This window comes from Leptinotarsa decemlineata, unplaced genomic scaffold (assembly GCF_025532065.1).
Source record: "Leptinotarsa decemlineata unplaced genomic scaffold, Ldec_3_MD MMD2_P_RNA_scaffold_12, whole genome shotgun sequence".
In the NCBI taxonomy this organism is placed as follows: Eukaryota; Metazoa; Arthropoda; class Insecta; order Coleoptera; family Chrysomelidae; genus Leptinotarsa; species Leptinotarsa decemlineata.
The window spans coordinates 2301425-2320462 of NW_027412526.1; the positions used below are offsets into that span (position 1 = coordinate 2301425).

At 36.0% G+C, this 19038-nt stretch overlaps 2 protein-coding genes across 2 annotated transcripts; both read left to right on the forward strand.

The window, feature by feature from the left end:
- The first annotated feature begins 1531 nt into the window (after window positions 1-1531).
- Window positions 1532-12275, forward strand: LOC111516176 (23 kDa integral membrane protein). Its single transcript, XM_074171634.1, has 5 exons — window positions 1532-1736; window positions 5326-5523; window positions 7969-8130; window positions 10812-11036; window positions 11548-12275. Exons 1-5 carry the CDS (start codon window positions 1677-1679, stop codon window positions 11620-11622), a joined length of 720 nt encoding a protein of 239 aa, XP_074027735.1. The 5' UTR covers window positions 1532-1676; the 3' UTR covers window positions 11623-12275.
- A 1956-nt stretch (window positions 12276-14231) lies between these two features.
- LOC111501940 (CD63 antigen) lies at window positions 14232-18825 on the forward strand. Its single transcript, XM_023155872.2, has 5 exons — window positions 14232-14384; window positions 15377-15577; window positions 17373-17546; window positions 17611-17820; window positions 18726-18825. Exons 1-5 carry the CDS (start codon window positions 14325-14327, stop codon window positions 18798-18800), a joined length of 720 nt encoding a protein of 239 aa, XP_023011640.2. The 5' UTR covers window positions 14232-14324; the 3' UTR covers window positions 18801-18825.
- The last annotated feature ends 213 nt before the right edge of the window (window positions 18826-19038 follow it).

A 19038-nucleotide genomic window follows, 5' to 3' on the forward strand; every position in this document is an offset into this window, starting at 1 on the left:
AAACTTCATCTGGTGTACTTTCTATAGTGTTCGGACATATTGGTACCATGCAATATCTATAAAATGGTTTTTTTTTCTTCTTCCATGATTATTACGCGATATTTAAACTAAAACACCTTGTTAACTATCAAACTAACTCTCAATGTAAACAATAAACTGACAGGACGTGCCCTATGACGTCACGCCTCAAGCGCGCGAGAAATAGGAGCGTTTGTACTTGTCAAATTAAACCAATATTTTTAAGATTTCATGAAGAAATGATTACTACTCTTACAGCTATGTTTATTTTTTTTCTATGTCAAAATGAATTGAATATTGAATAAAAAATATTAAAAAATTGTCTGCATATTCCCTGTTGCACAAATCAATTTATTGCAGAGTGCAACAGACAATTGGCTGACACTGCAATTGGCTGACACTGGAAGTCACAGAATTCTGGAAATGACCTCTGACATTATGCCTCCAAATGTCAACTACGAACTGCCTTATATAGTACTGTTCCCGAGTAGAGAGAACTGGATCCTCCGGGACAGAGAAATAGTGAAAGCAGATAGTTGTTGGTTCATAGATGTATCAAAAGCACCTTTAGGTTCTGGTACAGGTGTTTTCAGTAGCAGACCCAGGGACCTGCCTAGGGACTTATGTATTTCGTGAAAAAATCTATGCTATTGTATTATGTGTGGAAAAAATTGGTAGAATTCAACCTATATCAGTAGCAAATTGCCAAAAAGGAGTTTCCCTTGAAGGAAGCCTCAAAAAGTTGTCTCTGGTCTGGATTCCTGGCCATACTCGCCTGGAAAGCAATGAAACTTCTCTGCAAAGGAGTCTCAGCAGTCAGCAGCTGCAAGCAGCTGCAAGTAGCTTCATCGGACCAGAACCTGTCATTAGCATCGTTTTAGGTTTTGGCAAACGAACATTGAACACCTGGAGGGCAAGAAGATTCAAAAAAGACTTTCAGCAGACTGTTTCAAGATTAGCTCACTTCAAGCCGTTTATTCACCCTTCGAAGCTTGAAAGCAAACAGTTATGGGCTACAGTAGGGATAAACTACGATGTCTAACAATCCTTCCCACAGGTCACTGTCGTCTGAATCATCATATGCAGAGAATCGGACTGTCGGAAGACGAGTGTCGCCTCCGTTTGGAAAATGATGAAACATACTTAGTGCCTGCCTAGCTGCGAACCAAATCAGGTTTTCAGAGTTTGGCAGAGCCGCCCTCTCACCGTCTGACCTGAAAGATCGCTCACCATATAAACTAATCGTCTTGAGGAGCTGTGTTCATTGGGTCGAGTTTGAATGAGTGTAAACCCTTGCGGATTGCAGTGGAAGGTCGAATACTTTTGTTTGGTGTTCATGATTTGGAAAATAAAAGTGTTTCGCTCTGTTCAATGCAAGCATCAACCAACAATCCAGCAGTTGAAATAAAAAACAACATTTCCCGAGAGAGTTTGGAAGCCCCAATCCGGATCTGTTCGAATCTTATTTATCCCATTCAACTGACGATTTTTCGCATGTCTTCTCACGACGCAATGTTTATAAATAAAATAGTCCACGAAGCGCCAGCGAGTGGTTAAATTAGTGAGGCGGCAGACGCAGATGGAATCATTAATATCCAAGCAGCGTCGTTATTTCCGCCATTTTATTCGTGAAAGTGCTCTGTGTTGATCATTCAGAAATGGGCTTCGTAGCAGGGTTCCTGAAGGTCCTCAGTGGACTCCTGTCGGCAGCTTTTGCGGTAAGTTTTCCGTTGCACTACAGCGATTATTACGCAATTTGAAGGTAAACTGCGTGGTCAGAGGCTCATTAGCATTTTGTTTACATTCCACGGTTTTTAACACACCCAGCATCAATTAGTAGGTGAGCCAGCTACAGAGGTTGAAACTTCATAGTTCAATATTATTATTTCATCAGTTCGGACTTCCATTGTCTAATATAATATAAATTGATTTGAAATCCCTGAAAAAACAAAATAAAAATTAACCGAAAATAACAACTTTATCAAAAAAACACTGGAATTACAAGGAAATAACATACAAGTGACAAAAATAAAAATGAAATATCACTAAAAGCTGAAAAAATTCAAAATATAATTAACAAAAAATAAAAATCAAAAGATTTTAAACCAAGTTACGTCACGACGTTTCGATTGTTAGTATCCACAATCATCTTCGGGTGATAACTGGACTCATTCCTCCGAGATCTGATGATTTATAGGTCATTCGAGTGCTTTCACCTATCTCCTCTTCTCTCTCTCTCCGCTTCATTGGTTTTAGCGGGAGATGACCGTTTGGCGGGAGTTGGTCGTTTTTCGCTTGATTAGAGGTTTCCATATGGTACGTATCTCTACGCTAGCTTGACTGAATACGTTGTTGGACAACATTATTGTTTGGTTGGACTGACTTTATAGAAAGTTGAGATCGATATTGAAAACAAAAAATATTTCGACGTGCAGATAATGATACCTGTAGAAAAAATTGGTACTTTTTTAGCAATTTCGCAGCATACTCAAAACTCATTTCATGTTGAGGTATTGAAAATAAGAAAGTGAGCAAAAACTATAGCAATATTCTTTTTAGATAGTATCCTTCAAAAAATTGTAAATAATTTCCGTGGCAACGTTAGTTTTTAACGCTTTGTCGACTTGTTTTGTATGTTACAATATTAGTTGTCAGTATTTCAATTCAACTTCAAAGTTCGTTAACTTCAAGTCTGACAAATGGTTAGATTAACGAAAATGCATAAAATAACAGTTAACAAACGATTGGTTACGGAGATAAAACCCAAACACAACAGGAAGTAGCTCACCTATTTCATGAGAACAATAAGCAAAATGGGGAAGCAGTTTCGAGAGCTTGGTCATGTGAGGCCAGGTGAATTTGATTTCGAATGAACTGGAGCCTATACGGCACAATATAGCTAAGGTGTTTGACCTTGAACGACCTTGACCTACGTCACACGATGCAGGCAAAGCAACTCTGAGGTAGTGATTTTGGTTTGACCTTGATTGAACTTCATTCACTTCCCATATTCTGGACAGGGTGAATTTGACCTCGAATGATCTCGAGTCAGTTACGCGGCTTTCTTGAAGTTTTGAACCTACACTGCACAACACAGCTAAGTTGAGAGAGTGTTTTGTGTTTGACTTCGAATGACCTTGAACTACGTCAAACAACGAAGACAAGATGGCTTTGGAGTAGTTTTTCGGGTTTGACTTTCAAACAACCTTGATTTACAACCCGACCTTGACTACCTTCAACTGCATGACTGAGGCGGCTTCTAGACTTTTTGCTTTGAACTTGAACGACCTTCAGCAGCATTGCATTGAGAATTCTGGCGCTGAATGTGTCATTGATTGACCATGAATACCCAGATATGAAAAATCATGGCAAAATTTTTCGTGTTTCCCATTTTTTGAGGCAACAATATCATTACCTATGTTTCTTATCGTGTCCACTACCGCGATACTAAAAGAGAAAACGGGAAACATCTTCATTTCTGTAAACTGCGTCTCGGGTCTTTCTGCCTCCTCCAGGTCTAGCCATTAGGCGCGACGCAGACATCTAGTCTGGGCCATTACGGTCGCGGTAGGTCTTGCCGAAAAACAAATGCGAATCGGTATCGAGATGGGGTGTAGTGAGGTTGTCTTGAGGTGCATCCACGGGATTTATCTGTTTCATTTTACGGTGAGGACTTGAACTTTTTCTAACAATTTTGCTTCGTACATGTTCACGTTGGAACAGGTTGCAACATTCGTTAAATGTATTATCGTTCGGGGAAAAGCAATTCAGTTTCCAACGTCAATAACCAAAATCGATCAGATTTTTTTGGGTTTCAGCATTGTCGAATTATAACTGATATAATTATAACTACAGAGAGCGGTTTCTGTTACTGTTCGACCAGTGCTTTCACTCCTACTTTTTGTACTTTCACTTTTCATTGTTAGTTTTTGATTTTGTCACTTTTTATTGTGGAAGATTTTCACATATGAAAACTGTTCTTGTAAACGAATTGTTCTTTTAGATGATTTGTTCTTGTAAAGGTACTTTCTGTACTGTTTACTATCAGTACTGTTTACTTTCAGTACTGTTTTCACGGTCAGAACAAGTTCCACTTAGACGATTGTGAGACTCCACCACTAATAATTTCACTTTCCCATATAAACACGGTGAAACAGGTTGCAAGAATGAGGTTGCAGTCATTCTGAATGACTGATACCCTGCTGATTTTTTCGAAACAAATTCTCAACTATAGAGAGCCCAGTTCTTTTACTCTTACTTTTTGTACTTCAACTTTTTACTTTCTTTCCTTTTTCACTTTTTACTTTCAGAACTTTTCACACTCACACTCACACTGTTCTTGTGAAAGTACTTCATGTATTGTTTAAAATCAGTAGTATTCATTTTTCAGTACTGTTTACCTATATTTTCACGGCCAGATCAAGTTTCTCTTTTATCACTAATAATTATACTTCTTTATATCATGAGCATGTTGAAACAGGTTGCAAGAATGGAGCATTTTGGAAAATGTATCATTTGTTTACAAATAATATCACTTTATTCAGATTGACTGATGCTTTGCTAAAATTTTTTCAGCATAAATTTTCAACAACAGAGAGCTTTTTTTTTATTGTTCGATCGATCAGTACTTTCTGTACTTGTACTTTTTATTTTCACTTTTTACTTGCAGTACTTTTTACACACAAACTTCTTAGTACTGTTAACTATTAGTATTATTTACTTTTAGTACTGTTTACATATATTTTCATGGCCAGTTTCTCTTAGAGAACTCTGTGTCTTTTTCCACTGATAATTTTACTCTTCTATATGATCGCGCTGAAACAGATTGCAAAAATGAGGCATTTGAAAAATATATAAATTGTTTATGACAAATATTACATCATTCAAAATATTTTATGTTTCGATGATTTTTTCGAAATAAATTTTCAACTATAGAAAGCTCTCTTTCTTCAACTGTCCGGTCAGTACTCTTACTTCTTGTACTATTGTTTTTCACTTTGATACTCACCTTTCTTATGTTTCATCTGTGAAATCCCCAAACACCTGTCCCAAGAAACTCAACACTGCACCATTAAATCATACAAATGCTAACGAAGGAAGTGATATACACATCATAACATGAAAATGGACATGAATGTATTTTCTAATTATGACCCCATAGAAGAATATGAAAACATATTACACGAAAGTCCGTCCTGGTATTATCCTAGGAAGTAGTTATTTCTCGGTATATATATCGCTTTCTTCATTATCATTCCTGATTGGAGTTTGGGCAAACTTTATTTTCTTTTCGTTCTTTCCTTGCAGATTGCTGGAATAGGTTTAGCCATCTATGGAAGTGTATCGACATACCTCATCTTCATATCGAATAGCGACATGGTCATCAAAGATTACGGAACCATAGTTCCTTCCGCGATGACAGTTATATTGGGTCTTGTGCTGCTCATATTTGTGATAATGGGTTGCACGGGGGTCTGTAGAGAATCAACTTGCTGCATGGAAACGGTAAGTCTTGCCTAAGGTATTAATTTTTACAAGTTCCAAACAATTCGGCAGAATTCACTCTCAATCAGGGGAAAACTTCTCAGTATCATTTTTGTGAATAAATTCGAAGGAATCGCACAAAAATCACTTGGAAATAACGTTACATAAGATATTGAACAAGTACCTAATGATATGCACTTTGATTTTTGTTCGTTGTCACGTGATTTAGGAATGATTCAACTTAATTTTTTCAATAATTCAATGAACTTAATGAAAACAATTTTTCTCGAGAGAACATAAACACTGTAACCGATGTACAGCATCAAAAGAGGATCTGATGTGGAGAAAGTTTTTCCATTAGATTTATTATACATCAAAGGTTCCAATTGCATGTATTATATTCAATGAACATTAAGTTTCTCAAAAATTGTAAAGTATTTGGGTCTTGAGGATTCTTACTGAGAAAACAACTATCATTTTTTCATTTTGAAACAGTCAATATCCCTCTTATGTAATGATATTGGCTATCTTTCAATTCTCAAACGAATGATTGGCATATACCATTCAAACTTCATTTTGTCTTACGTTTCGTTCAACAGTTCACAAGGGAAACAGGACTTCACACTATATAAAATATCAACATAGCAGGCCTAATTAATTTTAATCATGTTCAATTATCTACGATGAGGTACAGTTATTTTTAATAGGACGGAACTTGGCTTTCCAGAAGGTCACTTATTTTGCATATAAAACATCTTCCAATGAAACAGAATCTCTCAATGTTGGTGATAATTCATATATAGGTATAGTTGGAATAGTGATCTCTTTTACTGTTAGAGCAGTACTTTTACTCTTACTTTATGTACTTTCACTTTCTATTTTCTTCACTTTTCACTTTCAGTACTTTTTACACGTAAACTGTTTTTATGAGAGTATTTCAAGTACTGTTTACTTTCAGTACTGTTTACTTTCAATACTGTTCACCTTCATTTTCAGGGCCAGTACAAGTTTCTCTTTTACTACTGATAATTTCACTTTTTTATATGAACAAATTGAAACAGGTTGAAAAAATGAAGCATTTCATGAAATATATCATTTGTTTGCATAAAAACCACATCATTCGGAATGACTGATGCTTTGCTAATTTTTTCGATATGAATTTTCACTGTTCGACCAGGACTTTCACTCTTACTTTTTGTACTTTCACTTTTCACATTTTCACTTTTTACTTTCAGTACTTTTTACATGTAAACTATTCTTGTAAAAATACTCCAAATACTGTTTATTATCAATACTGTCCACTTTAAGTACTATTCTCCCATATTTCCACGGCCAGTATAAGTTTGTCTTCATTTCAGAAAATATAACATTTGTTTACAAAAATGTTACCATTAGGATTGACTGAAATAAATTTTCAACTACAGAGAGCTCTTGTTCCTTTTATTGTTCGGTCAGTACTGTTTGTACTTTCACTATTCATTTTCACTATTCACTTACAGTACTCTTTAAGGGTAAACTGTTCTTAGTACTGTTAGCTATTAGTATTATTCAATTTTAGTACTGTTTACATATATTTTCAAGGTCAGTACAAGTTTCTCTCAGACAGCTTTGTGTCTTTTACCACTAATAATTATACTTCCTTAGATCATGAGCATGTTGAAACAGGTTGCAGAAATGTAGCATTTCAGAAAATATATCATTTGTTTACGAAAATGTTACCATTCGGATTGACTGATATAAATTTTCAACTACAGAGAGCTCTTGTTCCTTTTATTGTTCGGTCAGTACTGTTTGTACTTTCACTATTCATTTTCACTATTCACTTCCAGTACTCTTTAAGCATAAACTGTTCTTAGTACTGTTAGCTATTAGTACTATTCAATTTTGGTACTGTTTACATATATTTTCACGGCCAGTACAAGTTTCTCTCAGACAACTTTGTGTCTTTTACCACTAATAATTTTAGTTTTCATATATGAACACATTGAAACAGGTTGCATATATACAGTGTGCCTCACTTCTAATGGAAACACCCCCTTATCTTCCGTAATATTCGAGGTAGAACGATGAAACTCTCTGGACTGATGGATATGCTCAAAATGCACCTACCACCTGAATGGGGTTGGCCAAAGTGATATACACTGTCCGCCACTCGGGATGGAGCAGCCCATTTTTACGGTAAAACATATTAGGGGACAAAATAGGATCAAAATTCCTTCAGATTCGTGATCAGGACTACCAACTTACTACGATTACAATTTTTTCCTGAAAAAAATTCAAGTCCTGAAAAATCCGAATTTGTCTCACTTCTTATGGAAACACCCTCTTATCTTCCGTAATATTCAAATAATACGTAAGATTCGGGGGTGTTTCCATGAGAAGTGAGACACACTGTAGATATAATTAGATCTCTATTACAGAATGCGCAATTCATATGGATGTTAATTTGATTTTCTTTTTTTTCAGTACGCGTCGTTTCTCATCCTGTTGGCCATGGCTCACTTCGCTCTTGGAGGCTATTGTATTGTTGTTTACAAAAACACCGAACAGAGAGCTCTGAGGCACCAAATCGAAAATGACCTGAGGATGAAGCTGGAAAACGCTGGGTTGGACGAAATACAGGACTGGGTGAGTATATGTGAGAGTAAATGAGGTCATCGAATCATTTGGATATTATTTGTACTGCATAGCTCTTAATTTTGCACCTAAGGGTGTCTTGGTGTTTGCTCCTAACGCATGCTACCTGAGCATGTAGCTTACGTTCAGGGTATCCATTCAGGAATAGGTTGATGTTAACTGAATGCTTTTGAATGTACTTGTGACAGTGGAGTGAGTCAGAAACCTTATGAACTGGAACATATCTCTACTACTATACTCTACTGCCCCGATACCAATTTGGAGCTATTACTAAGGCAATGAATATTTTAGGAACAGAACCAATTTCATCATTCCTCTATACTTTTCGATGAGAACTAGTTCAATTATCGATATTGTACTGTTGGACTATAGTTTTTGCAAGATTTCTCATTACAATTTCTAGGTTCAATATCTCACAAATCCTCTTTCAAACTGATGTTATTTGTACTAGCATCAACATGTACTTTATTTCCGGAACAAATGGCTGAAAGTGGATGTCTTGAGTTATTTCAAAAGTTTCATCCGTTTTAATGTCATCTGCTTTTTAGCTCCACAACTGATATTTGGCCTATTCTTCTCTACGAATTCAAATTGGACCAAAGCGCTACGAAGCAGCAAAAAACTAATCAGGCATTTGGCAATGATGGTATCAATTAACGCATTGTTCGACGTCGGTTTGTGAAGTTTCGTTCCAGAGATTCAAGCCTCGGAGATGACTCACGAAGTGGTCAACCTACAGTAATCCATGTCAAGTATTTGAGGACCCTGCTGGAGACAGACCCATCACAAACGGTGCGCGGTATGGCAGAAGAAAGTACTGTTAGCTTCTATGCAGTTTAAATATTGAGGAGGTCAGGAAGCTCTAAAAGGAGGTGCTCCATGAATTCAACGATTGACAGATACTGTCACGTTTCGCGGGTTTTCCTTGTTGGCTTTTGCGCAACCAAAACGATACTTTCTTGGTTCGTAGTGACGAAAAGTAGATCCTCTACGACAACAAGAGATGTTTAGGACAGTAGCTGGAGCCACGCAGGCACTTACCAAGGGTGAAAACCCTTCAGAAAAAGACCATGGTTACTGTATGGTATTATGTGAATGGTGTGATTCACTATAACTTTCTGCAACCGGGCCAAATCATCACAGCAAAGTCCTTGTGTGGAAATTGACGAAATGTACCTGAGAATGTTTTAGCAGCAGCCGGCAGTAGTTAACAGAAGAGGTCCGCTCCACAATGGTCTGGTGTGGAAAAATACTTTTTCCACACCAGAACGACGTTTCGATTGTTAGTATCCACAATCGCCTTCGGGTGATAACTGGACTTATTCCTCCGAGATCTGACTATTTATAGGTCATTCGAGTGGTTTCACCGATCCCCTCTTCCCTTTCTCCGCTTCATTGGTTTTAGCGGGAGACGACCGTTTGGCGGAAGTTGGTCGTTTTTCGCTTGATTACAAGTTTCCATATGTTACGTATCTCTACGCTAGCGTGACTAAATGCGTTGTTGAACAACATATACGCGGCTTCCTTGAATTTTCTCCTAAATCAGTGCTCCTCTTTGTGGATAATTTCAGCTTGAGCCCACTTGATGTTATGTTGATGAGTCCAAACATGCTCTGCTATGCCGGATTTGCTGGTTTCTCCTCGCTGTGTGTGGTTTTTGTGCTCAGCAATGCGAACTTTCAATGGCCTCTTAGTTTCACCGATGTATGATTCTCCGCACTCGCAGGGTATCCGGTAAATGCAATTCTTGGAATCCCAGTCCGCGTTTGGTGACCTGGTTTTTGTGAGGCTGCTACGGATAGAGTTCCCAGATCTGAAGCAGGTTCTTATGGTATACTTGGACTCAATTCTCCTTATTCTTTCAGATAATCCTCTGATGTACTGATTGTGGCGGCTTCTCTTCCTTGTGAGGCTCTTGCTGTCTTCTAGCTAAAGCCTGTTCTACCATCACTTCGGAGTAACCATTCCGTTGAAGTTCATTTTTGATGATGCCTTGTCAACCACCTTCAAACGAATTACTGGCTCACTAACCAAGTTTAGATCATCAAGAAATGACTGGTTCATAAAATACTTCCTACATTCCAATCTTTGCAGTTCTAATGTACTAAGTCTGAAAACTGAAAATGATGCTATTTCAATATATCGATAATATTTCTCCCCAGGAAAGGATGGAACTCCACAAAACATTCATTAATGAACAATGTTTTCGATCTTCTCATAAAAAATATGCATCTATAACGACGATGGAGTTTCCTATGTCTACGATTCTTTATATTAGTATTTACTTGTAGATCATTCAAGATCAGATTACAAAACAACCAAATCATCTTGTAATCTGCTTCTACTGAGGATTATTCGCATTGAACACAGAAGACTGCAACAAAAGTATTCATTTGTCATGCACTGCTTGGAACTTTTGGTGTAGTAATAAATATTACTGGAGTTTTTTTCCAACACCAAACCATTATTTCAATACCCCGATTCGTTTTTCGATAACCAAGTGATCACCATCAAGAGGAAGATCAAACTCAGTTTGATCACTTGCAGATTGAAACATGTGTTGCGTTATTGAAATAATGGTTTGGTGTTGGGAAAAAGCTCCAGTTGCGTACTTTTTTTTGAGTCCATCACAACTTGAATTGTATCACTCATTCCAAAACATTATTCCACAGATGTCTTGCTGTGGAATCCTGCAACCAGCTGAAGAATACAGATTTGTCGATGCAACAAAACTCAACGGCTATGAGTTACCTCCATCTTGTTGCGAATCAAGGGTGCCATGCAGTATCGATTCTCCAGATCGATACTCGGAAGGATGTCTTACCTCAGTTTTTGATTTCACCGTTGGTACCAACATCATCATTGGATATATTTCATTAGGAATTGCAGCTACTGAGGTATGTATGCACCGAGGATCATTGTTGAATGTATATAACTTTGGGGGATGTTGATCTTCCTCTGAGAAGTTTCGGAAACTGTTCATTTACGAGGGGAGTCTCAAAAGTTTTCGACCTAACACAGCCATATTAATACTCGCTAAAGATGTTGAAGCCTTCCAAATATTTGAGGATATGGTGGTTCACGGTATTTTCCCATGATTTTTGATATCACTGACGTATTCCTAGTTCTCTTACAGGACTATTTATATACGAAACTACTGGTCTTATGGGGTTATCCTCTTTATGTGTTTCATCAGGCCATACAGTTTAGGGCAAGAGGGTTTCATGTTGGTGGTTCTCCGTTTCTCTGATTCCGTGTAAATGATTTTAGTAGGATCTAAGAGGACATAAAAATTTTCATTTCTCTTTTCATTATGATCTCCTACCACGTAGTAACGGCTACATCCATCAATGTATAGTTTACTTTTCCTATTTGATTTGAATTTCACAATTGATTTTTTTGTTGCAGTTACTTGGAGCCATTTTTGCCATCTGTCTGTCTTGTTGTGTGTGGAGACATCAGAGTGTAGCAGTCTGGAGATAAACAAAACGAAAACGAATTGATAAAGTTGAAATTCCAGACCAGGAGAAACAATAATTTTTACTACAGCCACAAATATAGTTCGTCTATATGATAAAATGATTCAATCTAAGATTTATAGTTGATCATACTGTACCTATTCTTGAAGTTTGAACACTCTGTGATATTTTAGTCATTATTGAAACGATTGTTGACAGTTCATTTCAATTGCAGTGGCATATAGTCTTACTCAAGAGGACTTGAATATTCAGTTCAATTTACATATTCACGTGTTCAGAATATTAGGAAAATTTGAAGGAAATTTGGTACTTGAAGAATGGAAAAATATTCTGTATCGATGTAGTGAATAAGTCCTGGATAAATTCATAAAGGATTTGCTGAGGATATCTCATTTAGAGTTGAAAATGTTGCTCTATATTGATGGCTTTAGAGTAACTGTTACATATTTTTAGATATCAAATATGTATTGTTGAATATTGTTGCTTCTTTATATTGTGTTTATCCAGAGTTTTTTATAACGTGTTGAATAATTGTATTGACGGAAACCCTCATAGGGTTTACATTTATATTTCGATGAATGAATGTATATTACTATTTTAGTTTGTTCGTACCAAGATACTATATAATATCTAGTAATATATTTAATTACTAGGTGACTAGATTATTTTTACCCAAATGGACAAAAGACCTATTTTGAGTTTTTCAATTCACCTCGACAATAGTGCTGCTTGAATCAAAAGTATTCTTCAGAAATATAAATGTTCAATTCATCACTGAAATGTCAAAATGAACAAAATAACTAAGAAATCAAACAGATACCCAACGCGTACAAACTAGAGAATGTGTACAAACAGCCTGGGTTTAAATATTTAAAATATGTTCAAGCAATTCACTTTCAAACATAACTAACTGACTACGGTCCTGTATTTAGATGTTTATGCCTCGAATAATTCAACAGACTGATTTACTGATATATTCGTACCCTCGAGTTAGACAACCAACTTTTCGTTGAGAGAAACATTGTTTTTCCGAGAACAGGTTTTTTTTCGGTTTGAGGTCTGAGGATATATCTGGTTCAGGCCTTAAGGACAAGATTTTGTCGGTCGTGTTCTGTTCCTATCATTCGAGGCCTGATTGGCGAATGTTCTACCGGCGAAAAAGTTATCGAAGTGCTTGAAAATATGGTAATCGATTGGTGAGAGGTCTGGGGGGTATGGTGGCTCAATTGATGATTTGTTTAACGTGCGGACGGACGTTGTCAGAAACTTACAGTGAATTAAACCAATAACTGACCGCTATACAGCAACCATAGTCTTTTTTGGCTGATTTTGCGCCTTTGGGAAATGCTCATCGCTGTCCATATTGCCCTGAACGTCTGCTGTTGTCGTAGAGAATCCACTGATGGGTCAGTCTCCACCAGGATCCTCAATTCCTCGTCCTGTATTACTGTAGGTCGACCTCTTTTTTCGTTTTGTCAAAAAATTAAGATCATTCAGTCCTCTGAAGATGATGCCAACCGATTTCACTGCACAATAGCTGAAAAACTGACTAGGGTTTTTCCAACCCTTTATGATCCCCTCATACACTGAAGGAATATATTTGTCGAAAATAAATTTACTTTCTATCCAACAGATGTGAGACAACTGAAAAAAACAATAGGAACCATCGAAAACAAAAGGAAATTCTGAATTCAATAATGAAAAATAATGATAAAAATATTTGACAATCTTCCTAAAGTTACTTTGACTCTTTCAGTAGCAACGTTAATAAATGAATCTTTTGAAGTTGGTTATTTTACCAACTTCCTCAAAACTCCTATCAAAAGGTGGCAGTGATGGAGAATTCTCAACTTCATTTATTCAATCATTATAGCCAAACTAATAGAAAAAATAGTATGACTGATTTCTCAATGGCATGTTGTGATGAATGGTAAGCAATATGAATTCTAACCGAAAAAATGTACTAATGATATCATAGTCTTTCACGGGCGGTGTCTAACGTTTCCGGGTATATTAGCTGTGGTCTATAGGTTGATATACCTGAGGTTTCTCGTCTGCTACTGCGGCAGACATCAGCGTAATACCTGACGTTTCGTCTGTTGTCAGGCCTGACCGGCAGTCTACGGCTGATGAACCCAAAAACTTTGGACAAACAATATAATTCTCCTTAGTAAGCTTAATTTTCATCAGGTCTTCAATCCTCCATGTGTCACTATCTCCTAAAATACGGTATGTATCCAAATTTTTTATATTGCTGTTCAACTCACCGTTGAAAACAATCCTTTCTCGAAGCAACCTCAGATCATTCACCAGGTGTAGCTCTACAATTTTTCAACTTTCTTATATTATTGAAGGAATTATCAACTCATCGTTGGAAGCAATAAGTTTCCAAAGCAACCTCACATCATTCTGTAGGTGTGACTCTACTATTCCAATAAATATAAAGTGTCATAAATCTCACATCACAAAAAAGTTAATGTGCAAGAAATACCAAAACTCCCCATTCCTCCCTCATTCATCCTTTATCAGCTCATTGGAATTTTATATGACAAAATATTATGATTACTTCGTTATCAAAGTATTTTGTCGTTTACCATTTCCTGCTTGTGAACAATGTTCAGTATCTATTTCCACCGATTTCCTTTTGTTGAACAGCATTCAAGAGGTTCGTGATAAATCTGTGTCTATTCTCAGAAACGAGTGAATATGTGTTGCAGAGGAAAATGCATCAAGCAGTTCAGCTATTTTTGTGTAGGACTTTTTCTGGTGAGTATGTTTGTTTTGATTAAAGAGATCTTTGTGATCAGAGTTGTATAGAGGCGATTTATCCCTATAAACTTACTTTTCAAGCTCAGTCAAGTTGAAAAAATTAGTGATTGTTTCGGAAGTATGAAGCTTATTGGGAAAAACCTTATTCAAAGCAAAAACTTCGCAAATCCTGTTTTACTACAACTCAACAAAATTTTTGATATCAACGATTTTAATTGATGTCTTTGGTCTTTATTATTTTTTAAATATTTTGAATCGAATAGACGTTTCCTCATTTTAATGAATGCAAAAAAAATTAAAGCACAAAAATGCTCATTTTGAAGTCCTTTGATTTCATTTTTACTGAATAGATTGTAAACAAATATTACTGCAGTTTTATCCCAACACCAAACCATCATTTTAACACTTCGACACGTGTTTCGATCACCAAGTGATCATCTTCAAGAAGAGTTTACTCTTCTGGAGATCTAGAGATATCGAAGGAAATTATAGTGACTTTTATCTATCGATTCCCAGGAGTTTTCACTTGCTCTAATATGTCGCCAATTTGGATAAAATTCAAACAAGAAGATTTATATAACCTGTCACTAAATTTTCCTATTATAAATTTAACCTATATAATCCTGAATTAAAAAAAGAGTAGCGTATGCGAAATTATCTTTGTTTTGTTTCTGAAATCCTTAAAGTCTTTAAAGTTGAAAATTGTTGAAAAATGACAGTTTGGCATCCACAGTATGATGGATGTTGAGCATTCCATTTGACCACATAATTATCTGTAGGATGTAATTCAATATCTGTCGAGGTATTATCCAGGACGGGTGTTATACTTATCAAAAAGTACATGCATTTTGTCCGACTTCAATATCTTTTGTTCCGTTGATGGCGATATCTACGTTTTCAACTTGCAATCATATTTTGTTGAATTTTAAATGATTTAAAAAAATTACCCAGATGTTTTTCAATTATATTAACCATTTGATTATTTCCAGTTTTTAGCCATCTCAGAAATACTACTGGGAGCTTTCTCTTTGGTGATCATGCAACTCACCGAGACATCAGATATAAGATTGGGATATTCTTACGTGTCAGTACCACCTTTATCACTAGTTTCATCAGGAATTCTTCTCTTTTCACTGATTATATTGGGATGCTGCGGGATAACCAAAGAAATCACATGTTGCGTGCATTTGGTAAGTGCGAGTAAAACTAGTCAGAGAAAATTAGTCAAAGAAAACTAGTCAGAGAAAAGAGTAATGGGATTTCCCAAAAGGTTTGTCCGTATCCACGGGTCTACTTTGATCTGCAATATCTCAGTAAACACTTATTGAATTAAATCGAAATGAAATTAATTTGAATCAGTGCATATACAGTGTCACACATAAAGTCCGCATCAAATGGGATTTTTTTTTGTTCATCTCTTCAAGCAACTTCTGCTATCTCCATTAGGTTATGCTTCAAAAATGATGCCAAATGACATGCATATGACCGATCAAGTGATTTTTCTTCCCTGTAAAATTTGACATTTTTTCCAAAAAATGTTCAGAAAAGCAGTTATTGCTCGAAATTTCGAAAATCGGTAAAGAGAAAAGAAGATTGTTTTTCCATTTTTCACCCATATACCAATTTTTAGCTCTCTAGTCCAAACCTCAAGTTTAGGCATATGTTTCGATTTTATTTAGTGTTCTTAATTTAAATTATAACTTCATTTTAACAGATGTTTGTTAGAATTTTTTACGGTTTAGTTTTCTAGGCAACAAAATCTAAATTGATTTCTGAAGTAATTTTGTTCATTCATACCTCATAAAAGATATTTAGTAAATGTGAAATTACTTTCGAATAATTCCTTCCCTTAGTTAAATTCCGTTGTGATTTTTTGTAATTAGTAAATCAAAGTTTAACTGTTTGAAAAGTGCAGTAAAGAATAAATTATTGACTTTTCATTGATATTGTTTTTTAATTATGCTTATGTATCAAGCTTTTTCGCAAATAGTAGAAATGAAGTGAAATATTTATCTGTTTCTAAAAACTGTATCAACTTTGCATCATTTTTGGCATAATTTTTTCTGGTGTTTTAAATTTTTGCGAAATAAGTTGTATTTAGAATTGCAATTGGTAATAAAAATGCGTTGGAAAGTTTAGTTAGGCATAAAGCACTAACTCTGTTGAGGTTTGGCTAAATTTGAGAAATCGGCAAATGTCAAATTTTCGAAAAACTGTAAAAAAACTAAATTTGTACTAGAGAGCTAAAAATTGGTAAGTGGGTAAAAAATGAAAAAACAATCATCTTTTCCCTCCTCCGATTTTCGAAATTTCGAGCAATAACTGCTTTTCTGAACATTTTTTGGAAAAAATGTAAAGTTGGACAGGGAAGAAAAATCACTTGATCGGTCATATGTATGTCATTTGGCATCATTTTTAAAGCACAACCTAATGGAGATATCAAAAGTTGCTTGAAGAGATGAACAAAAAAAAATCCCATTTGATGCGGACTTTATGTGTGACACTGTATATAAATTATTGGAGATAATTATTGGACTAATTGGACTAAATTATTTAAAATTATTGGACTTTATGTTGATGATAGACACTACCTTGCACTGACGAGTGGCTAAACAGCCCGAAACCGGTCTGCAAGTGTGTTCCAATAATTGAAAATCTATTGCGGCAGTTGTATTGCCAACAGAATTTGCAGGAAAAACTTCAGTGAAGAATCCTTCACTGACACCCATCGGATATAATCCAACGCCGTTCGTGGTATTAGCCAGGAGAGTAGTTGATTTCTGATAGATATCAGTCCATTAACCTACAGTGTAGGGAGTTGAGACTGGCCTGAACAAATTGTTCCTTTAGATGATTTGAAAAAAATTGCTGCAAGTATATGTGAATGCTTATTACAAGTTTCATAACGATTCGTCCAATATTTCGCCGTTTTTTTCATCGGAGTTTTTCAATGAACTGAATAGTAATAAGCCTGAATTTTTTCAGTATTCCATCATACTACTGGTGTTGGCTCTTCTACAAATTGTTGTGGGAATTGTGTCAGTTTATCCCATATTAATATCAAATGAAGAAAAAGCCAGTTTGAGGTTTGAAATCACTAAACATTTGGAGAAACATCGAACTGCAAACTCTACAACTTTAGACAATATCCATTCACTGGTAAGATATCACACTTGGTATATAGAGAAATATTATTGAAGTTCTCGTTATATTTTATTTTCAGATGCAATGTTGTGGTAGAACTTTTCCAAATGATACGGTTTTTGATCTCTATGATTATTTGCCGCAGTCTTGCTGCGAGATTGATAATTCGCAGTGTAGCTTGAACTCTACCAGCCTTCATCAGTTTGGATGCACGCCTAAACTAATGGATTTCATAATTTTTCAAAATAATATTGTTGGTTTGTTGTCAGTATCATCTGGAGCTATTGAGGTGAGTGAAAATTAGGGTGTTTGAAAAGTTTTGTCCGTTTCAAAGTCATGTGTTTTCTGTAGCTCCATGTCCCAATAAATATTCATTCTTCTGTCTCGTGGTATATACTGCTAGAGAATTTTGTACAAATTCCAATTGTTCGCCTCTTTTCAGCTTGAATTTAAGCTACAAAAAATAACTTTTGTCTACTTGTGGGTTGCTCCAAATACCAATGGATCCTAAACTTACAGATGTGCTAAAAAGTCCCGGTCCTGAGAAAGATAATACGTTTTTTTTTTGTCTAAAATTGGCTCGATATAGAAGGAGCATTTTACAATGCAATACCTAAATCTATAGGATCATCTCTGGCTCGAAAAGGTCTAGAATCGACCATAACTGGCTTGAACTATGCCAAGCTGGTAAACAGAACTGCAACTATGACTCTTCAAGGCGACACCATTAGGTTCAGGGTTGCCAGAGGCTGGTCTCAAGGTGGGTTACTATCCCCCTTCTGTAGTCTCTTCTGAGGGATAGTCTGCTTGATGACCTCGACAGAACAGAAGTAGATCTGCAAGCTAATGCAGATGACCATCTCATATTGGCAAGGTCCTCGTCGAGAAGGATAGCTTGTTATATCCTCCAAAGCAAGATGGACGTTGTTCACAGTTGGTGCCTGAGGGAGCAGATGTCTGTTAACTCCAGCAAAACTGTGATAATCACCTTCACCAGGAGGAGGAACTCTTTTGCCTCCAACTGTCAGTTACGAACTGTCTTATAAAGTACTGTAAAGTAAAGTACTGAATCATTAAAAAAAAAGATTTCACTGTGAAAAACGGCTGGATCGGATGTAAATTTCTTTTGACAGATGTCAGATGTCTCTACCTAAAATTTTTTGCTCATGACGACATGTGTTTTTTTTTTTTCAGATAACCGCTGGCATAGCAGGACTTTGTTTGGGATATCGCTTACTCAAAGATGGTACGACTTCTTATGAAATGTAATAAATAAAATCATCGTGATAACATAGTTTTATTTTATTATTTTGATATTATTTTGAAGAAAGAACCCTGGACAAGGCTAGTATTTGATACAAGATACTTTGAGGAAGATCTTCCTCTTGGAGATGATCACTAAGTGATCGAAACACGTGTTGAACTGTTGAAATAACGGTTTGGTGTTTGGAAAAACTCCAGTATTATTCATTCATATCTTCTCTAGGATTCCATTTTGGAAAACATA

Bases quoted from the DNA above. Each gene is read 5' to 3' on its own strand.
- LOC111516176 (XM_074171634.1), top strand. From the start codon at position 1,677: ATGGGCTTCGTAGCAGGGTTCCTGAAGGTCCTCAGTGGACTCCTGTCG. The intron at 1,737-5,325 runs GTAAGTTTTCCG...CTTTCCTTGCAG, and splicing joins TCCTGTCGGCAGCTTTTGCG to ATTGCTGGAATAGGTTTAGC. The intron at 8,131-10,811 runs GTGAGTATATGT...ATTATTCCACAG, and splicing joins TGGACGAAATACAGGACTGG to ATGTCTTGCTGTGGAATCCT.
- LOC111501940 (XM_023155872.2), top strand. From the start codon at position 14,325: ATGTGTTGCAGAGGAAAATGCATCAAGCAGTTCAGCTATTTTTGTGTA. The intron at 17,547-17,610 runs GTAAGATATCAC...TTTTATTTTCAG, and splicing joins TAGACAATATCCATTCACTG to ATGCAATGTTGTGGTAGAAC. The intron at 17,821-18,725 runs GTGAGTGAAAAT...TTTTTTTTTCAG, and splicing joins TATCATCTGGAGCTATTGAG to ATAACCGCTGGCATAGCAGG.